The sequence below is a fragment of the Pseudoliparis swirei genome, chromosome 22 (genome assembly GCF_029220125.1).
Source record: "Pseudoliparis swirei isolate HS2019 ecotype Mariana Trench chromosome 22, NWPU_hadal_v1, whole genome shotgun sequence".
Taxonomy (NCBI): Eukaryota; Metazoa; Chordata; class Actinopteri; order Perciformes; family Liparidae; genus Pseudoliparis; species Pseudoliparis swirei.
Window position 1 is genome coordinate 22,456,172 of NC_079409.1, and position 7,500 is coordinate 22,463,671.

A 7,500-nucleotide genomic window follows, 5' to 3' on the forward strand; every position below is an offset into this window, starting at 1 on the left:
AAGCTTGAGAAATAATAATAAATAAAAAGGGGTCTGGTTTGCTCTGTCATCTCAAAAGCTAAAGATAAAGATAAATCATGAGAGACAATCAAGTGTTCTTATCTTGCGTTATTTTTTGGGGTTTTCAACTAAATGACAAATAGACGTTGTTTTTCTTGTGTCAGTTTTTCATTATTTAAACCGAATCACAACCATAAAACTGTGAAATAATATGTCGGCTAACGGTTTAAATGTGTGCGTCTGGACTCCTTTACGTACGCTCAGACAAAGTTCCGCATGACAACGTCTCGCGGCTGCAGTGACGTCGTCACAAAGAGTGACTAACAGCACGAAGGCGTGGCCCTCTGCTCCGGCGGGAGGAGGAAGGAGCCGCTCGATAGGAGGCGCGTCTCCTCACATTCCCCTCAGTCAGCGGGGAGGTCGTCCCGTATGACCTCACGCTCTCATTACCTCCCGATCCCCAAACACCTTCCCACCTCTTGGATGTCAGTCAAACGGATTGTTCCGAACACCGACACCTCGCGCACGCGGCGCGGGAGGAAATGCGTAGCAGGTGGTGCGGCTGATGAGAGGAAGGCGGGGGAGGAGGGAGGAGGGGGGGGAGACGATATGATGAGGAGGGGAGAGAGGAGTCAGGAGAGGACAGGGAGCCCAGAGGAAGCCGACCCCAACTCCCGTTGAGCCACCGGCGTCAGAGAAAAATAAATTACACCGCTAAAAAAAGAAGAAGGCCGTTCCGCTCATTTGTCCACGAGGTCGACCACAACGTGTTTTTACGAGAGCCGAGAGCGTCTTCATCCGAGGAGCAGAGGTCGGCCTTGTTCTCCAGATAGAGAACAACTCCTCGCCAGCCAGGAGGTCCCGACCTCTCTGACCCTGAGGTCACGCCGGGCGCCGCCGTCATGATGTCACCGTCAGTTACAAAAGCAGATATCACCCCATGAACGCACCGCATGCACGCTAACGCACACGCTCACACTAACGCACACGCCACTGCACACGCTACTGCACACGCTAATGCACACGCTCACACTAACGCACACGCTACTGCACACGCTAACGCACACGCTCACACTAACGCACACGCCACTGCACACGCTAACGCACACGCTCACGCTAACGCACACGCTCACGCTAACGCACACGCTACTGCACACGCTACTGCACACGCTACTGCACACGCTACTGCACACGCTAACGCACACGCTCACGCTAACGCACACGCTCACGCTAACGCACACGCTACTGCACACGCTACTGCACACGCTACTGCACACGCTACTGCACACGCTACTGCACACGCTGCTGCACACGCTGCTGCACACGCTAATGCACACGCTGCTGCACACGCTACTGCACATGCTGCTGCACACGCTAACGCACACGCTACTGCACACGCTACTGCACACGCTACTGCACACGCTAACGCACACGCTCACACTAACGCACACGCTACTGCACACGCTACTGCACACGCTAACGCACACGCTCACACTAACGCACACGCTACTGCACACGCTACTGCACACGCTGCTGCACACGCTAATGCACACGCTACTGCACACGCTACTGCACACGCTGCTGCACACGCTACTGCACACGCTACTGCACACGCTAATGCACACGCTACTGCACACGCTACTGCACACGCTAATGCACACGCTACTGCACACGCTCACGCTAACGCACACGCTGCAGTCGAGGGTCATTTACCTCATCAGAGCGGTAACGTTGTTATAAATAACGGAGCCGTTGGAATCACATTTCTCTTTCCACAAAGCGCTCGACGTTCTCCTCACGAGGTTTTAAAGCCTCAAAGTCGTGCTGCTCGCCGTTCAGCATCTTTAAGTCATCAACGTGCCGATCAGACGCTTTCTGAGGAAACCAACGGACTCGGATGAAAAGACGTGTGGCGCTGACCTCTGACCTCCACCCAGTCATCAGAATAACGCTCGGTGTCGTTTCTCTTGCAGAACAAAGACCGAGACCGGAAGACGGCGATCAGGAGTTAACGACGAGGACGCGACCCTCGCGGAGGAACCGCAGCGATTGGACTGAAACTCGGACTCTTGATGCGTTTCAAAGACTTTCCAAGGACTTCTTTTACTTCCTGGACTTTTTAAAGGAACCAAGATTTCCCTTTTTATTCTTCCTTACTTTTTATATCGCTTTATATGAACTTCTTTTTACTTTTTAGGGTGTTTTCAAATGTGTTTGAACACTTCTGAAAAGCCCAACAGTGCTTTTAAAAGGCGTCTCGAGACCTACGATACGTATAAGAGACGTGGTGCGTTCAAAGACCTTCTGAGTCTGAGGAACACACACACACACGCGTGTCTTTATAGGATCTGTGTGTCACGAATGTGTAAACTGAAATATAAATGTATATTTATGTGACATAACATCATATAATGAAACTATGTTATTTAACCGGTAATGACTTCCGTGACACGTAATGTGTAAAAGGTGCAAAACTATTCACACAATTCATCGCCGCAAAAAAAAAACATGCTGGAACTTTAATGGTTTTGTTTATTTCTCACGAGCGTCTCTGAAAATGTCCGAATGCTGGAAAATAACACAAGATGACCAATAAATTGTTTTTATATCTGGGAGTAAATGTCATTCATATGTTGGTGGTAATTTGAGCCGACCAATCAGCATCCTGCATGTGTTGCCGTGGTGTCTGCTCAGGCCTCTGGGGGACGTCACGGGGCCACAGTGATGACACACATGTAGCTCAGCTCATCCCGACACTGATTCACTGGAGTCTCACTCCCTCTCTCTCTCTCTCACGCACTCCCCCTCTCCCTCTCTCCGTCTTCTCTTCTTTGGGGCACTGAGATCAGAGCAGAAGACAAAGACGTCTTTTGAAGACGAGTTAGAGGAAGAAATGAATCTGCAGGTATGGCTGCTGGGACATCTGCGGTGTCCTCTTCTTTACCTTTCCACATGCTCTTTCTGTCTCCTCTCCTCTCTTCCTCCTCTCTTCCTCTCTTTTCCCAGGAGTGCCACTGGCCAGAGTCTGGCTGGTGATGGCTTTCCAGCGTGTTTAGCCACGCACCACTTACCCTCTCTCTCCCTCCTTTTCCTTTTTATCTCGATATGTCTATCTATCTATATATCTATCTATCTATCTCTCTCTCTCTCTATCTATGTATCTATCTATATAATCTTCTTTCCCTTGTCTTGCCTTCTTCCTTTCTCTCATTTCTCTCTTTCCATCCCTCGCTCCCTCCTTCATTATATCTTTCTATACTCTGTTTTTCTCCAGATTTGCCTTCATGGAAAATGCAGCGATGGGGAATGTTGCTTCGTTTTTCTTTTTTGATCGTTATATTTGTCGTAATAGCTTATCTCTCTCTGTCTGCCTGCCGTACTATATATATACTGTATATATATATATATATATATATATATATGTATAAATAAATATATATATAAATATATATATATATAAGTATATATATATAAGTATATCTATAAATATATATATATGTAAATATACATATATATATATAAATATATATATATATATATATATATATATATATAAATATATACACTTCTCTATGATATTATCATCCTTGAGGCTTTACTTTTATAGTTCGCCGCCCCTCTATCAAAGTTACCTGAACAAGCTGCACAATTTGACTGATTTGGTGGTTTTCTAGTATTAAGATATATAAGTTATAATCCGTTTCTACAGTCAGTTCATCATTTTAAAACCACATCTCAGTATTCCTGCAGCCATTTTCCACCGTTAAGTGAGATGTTAATGAGCCGTTCTGTTAATGGAGGCTAACGCTAAGAAGAAGAAGGAGGAGGAAGAGAAGAAGAAGAAGAAGAAGAAGAAGAAGAAGAAGAAGAAGAAGAAGATGTTGTTTTTAATCCTTCCTGTAATAGTTTATTAAATGCTGCCCTAGCGTATCATGTTAAGGCCTCTAGCTCAGAACTTCTTTCCTCTCACTCGTTACCCTGGACAGAAGAGTGAAAGAGTGAAAGAGTGAGAGAGTGAAAGAGTGAAAGAGTGAGAGAGAACCTCCGCCACACGGTGAGAGTCCGGCTGCTGAGACAAAAGGTTTAGGAGGCGCAGTGCGTCTCGTCTTGGACCTCAGAGCTGCTCCGGGCCTGAGACACCGACATGGCACTGAGGAGACGTCTAAAGGAAGCTAAAGCTTTGGAAAAAAGAGAGAGAGGAAGAGAGAAAGAGAGAGAGAAAGAAAGAAAAGCTGCCGTGAGTCTCGTGTGTCCTAATGACTTCTGGTCCAGTTAGTCTGAGAGTCTGATCTCTCTAGCAGGCCGTCTGTCTGAGGGGGGAAAGGAACCGGGTCCTCCCACACAGAGCAGATCAGGTTCCCCCTGTACGCCCACACACACACACACACACACAGATGACCATTCACACACGCATACGCCGATGAACTTCCATATGCACAGATAGAGGGACGAATGCATGCCCCCCCCCCCCCCCCCCAGCCTGTGATACAGCTCAGCCGTCTAATGATCTGTGTTCCAGTGGGCGACTTTGGCCCGAGGTGAACCGGAGGTTGGAAGATGGACCGGCTCTCATTATTATTATTATCATTATCAATATAACGGCCGACGTCTGGCACGTGAACGACGATCGCCGGGGTAATAAAACGCCGCTCGAGGAGTCCGAGGAGCTTCCAGCGCCAGACGGCCTGAAGACCTGTGAGAGAAATTTAACATATTTGGAATCTACACACGGCCCGATGGAAAGCTGGCACGACGCAGCCGGGTCCTGGAGACGGAGGAAAGCCACCGACGGGCGATCCGTCCGTTATGAGAGGGATCAAACCGCCGGTGAGCTCCACGAGAAGCACGCTGCCGCCAATCGATTTTCCTGTTGCTCATTAGCAGAAGATGATGCTACCAAAGGCCGTGTGGTGGGTTGGAAAGAGCAGGTCATGTTCTCTGAAGCCATCTCCACTCATAGCTCCTCCAGGCGCTAACATATACCCTGGAGGCTGCAGCCTGGAGGCTGGAGGCTGGAGGCTGGAGCCTGCAGCCTGGAGGCTGGAGGCTGGAGGCTGGAGCCTGCAGCCTGGAGGCTGGAGGCTGGAGGCTGGAGCCTGGAGGCTGGAGGCTGGAGCCTGCAGCCTGGAGGCTGGAGGCTGGAGGCTGGAGCCTGGAGCCTGGAGGCTGGAGCCTGCAGCCTGGAGGCTGGAGGCTGGAGCCTGGAGCCTGGAGCCTGGAGGCTGGAGGCTGGAGCCTGCAGCCTGGAGGCTGGAGGCTGGAGCCTGCAGCCTGGAGGCTGGAGGCTGGAGCCTGGAGCCTGGAGGCTGGAGCCTGGAGCCTGGAGGCTGGAGGCTGGAGCCTGCAGCCTGGAGGCTGGAGGCTGGAGGCTGGAGCCTGGAGGCTGGAGCCTGCAGCCTGCAGCCTGGAGCCTGGAGGCTGGAGCCTGGAGGGTGGAGGCTGGAGCCTGCAGCCTGGAGGCTGGAGGCTGGAGCCTGGAGGCTGGAGGCTGGAGCCTGCAGCCTGGAGGCTGGAGGCTGGAGCCTGGAGGCTGGAGGCTGGAGGCTGGAGGCTCGCGGGCGAAGCTTCCTATGAGACTTGATTTTGTATCTTTTTTTTATTTTTTAAATTTTTTTAATTATAAGACAAAAGACAATACATAGACGTAACACGTATGACGACGAAACAGTGGACACAACATCATAAAGTCAGAGTATTGAGAAAAAGAATAATTAAATCAAATTAAATAAATATGTGTGTGTGCGTGAGCTTTAAAAAATATTTTTTTATTTATTTAATTTTTTATTTAAAGAAACAAAACAAATAGCTGAAGGCAGATGTATGTGTATGAGCGTATGCATGTACATGGAATTGAATTGGTTTCCAGTTAAGGGAAAATAAAAATAAATTAAATGAATTAAGATGAATTCACTAATCAATAAGATGAGTGGTCATGTTTGTATAAACATCGTGAGTGCTGACCAGATGTCGTGGTGTTCTGTTGTGTTGTAAATGATAGATGAGGTGAATTTTTCCATTGAAATATATTCTGACATTAAATAAAAACGAGACTTGATTTAAGAGCTCAGGCTCATCGCGTGGAGTCGAGGGAGAGAAGAAGAACCTCTAAATCACCGGCTCTCAAGGGAATGCCATGAGATTAAAGAAATGGGAGAAAAGGAAGTTCCAGGAAGTCGTTGCGGCTCCGGCGGTTGGTCGGGCCGGACGGAGACTCGCTTAATGAACCTCGCCGTGGTCGTTTCTGACCACGCCCCCAACGGAGAGACGGTGAATACATCGGTCTCTCTCCTTGGAGATCAGGCCTCCAAACCCAGATAGGTTAACTCTGTTTACTTTTAGTTTAGTTTTTTGTTAATGTGTAATTTTTTAATACACTTTAATTACTACCTTGTATACATATATATATATATATTATTTTTTTATATTGTTTTTTGGATTATTATTATTATTAATAATTAATATTGTATTTTGTATTAATTGTTATTGTTATTTCTGCTCACTACTGAGCACCTGCTGCTGCTACCCTGCAATTTCCCCACTGAGGGACCAATAAAGTATTACTTATCTTATCTTATCTAATATTATCTTATCTAATATTATCTTATCTAATCTAATCTTATCTTATTTTATCTTATCTGATATGATTGTGATGGTGATCATCATGTTGATTATGAATCGCACTTTTCCCCCCTGGAAGGTTTTTTTTCTATTTTCTGGGAGTTGTTCCTGATCCGATGAGGGGTCAAAGGTCAAAGGTCAGGGATGTCGTACGTGAACAGATTATTAACCCCTATGAGGGGAATTCGAAATTTGTGATATTGGGCGATCTTATTACTCTGGGAGGGGGGGGGGGGTTTCTGGCCCTTTACTTTCTAAATGCTGGACTGGTTGTTATCTTTGTGGTTCTGCTGAGCGGTTCTGGTCCGGCTTCATCAGAACTCACACGATGAGAGCCGAGAGACTCAACCCCGTGTTGACTGATGCTTAACTAACGATATACATCGAGATGCAGCGAAGCAGCTCTTCACATCGTGTGAGGAACACTCCAGAACCGTCTGAAGATGCTCTGACCTCGTCCTCCGGGTCAGGCTCAGTGTTTAGGAACAGCTTCTAGAAGAAGAACACATTTTAGAGCCGGCTCTTGGACTTCCTCTGAGAAACGTAAACGTGTCACGTCTCCTTCTCCCAACATCACGACATGAGGCGGAGGAGACAGGAGCACTTCCTGTTTCCCCTCCAGCTCGTCCGTGTGTCGGCGCTCGGATGGTACCCAGCTGAATACGGCCTATTAATTAAAGATGGAGAGGTAGCCGTGCTCCCCTGGAGCGTGACCTCCTGTTGGCGTTGGAGCAGCAGCTTCCTCCGCGGCTTCCTGCCTCCAGCGGCCCGGCGCCATAAAACACGCAGAACAAAGATATGAAGCCGGGAGGACGGAGCGAAATGCACCTTCAGGAACATTAGTCTACCTAAGCCAACTGGGACGCAAACACACACACACAC

At 48.0% G+C, this 7,500-nt stretch overlaps 1 protein-coding gene across 1 annotated transcript in view; it reads left to right on the plus strand.

The window, feature by feature from the left end:
- The window catches only part of LOC130212848 (basic helix-loop-helix transcription factor scleraxis-like), a 12,439-nt gene extending 9,825 nt beyond the window's left edge, over positions 1-2,614 (plus strand). The window contains exon 3 of the mRNA XM_056444091.1: positions 1,974-2,614. Within this exon, the coding sequence (XP_056300066.1) occupies positions 1,974-2,012 (39 nt within the window). The 3' untranslated portion in view covers positions 2,013-2,614. The remainder of the gene's footprint in view (positions 1-1,973) is intronic.
- The last annotated feature ends 4,886 nt before the right edge of the window (positions 2,615-7,500 follow it).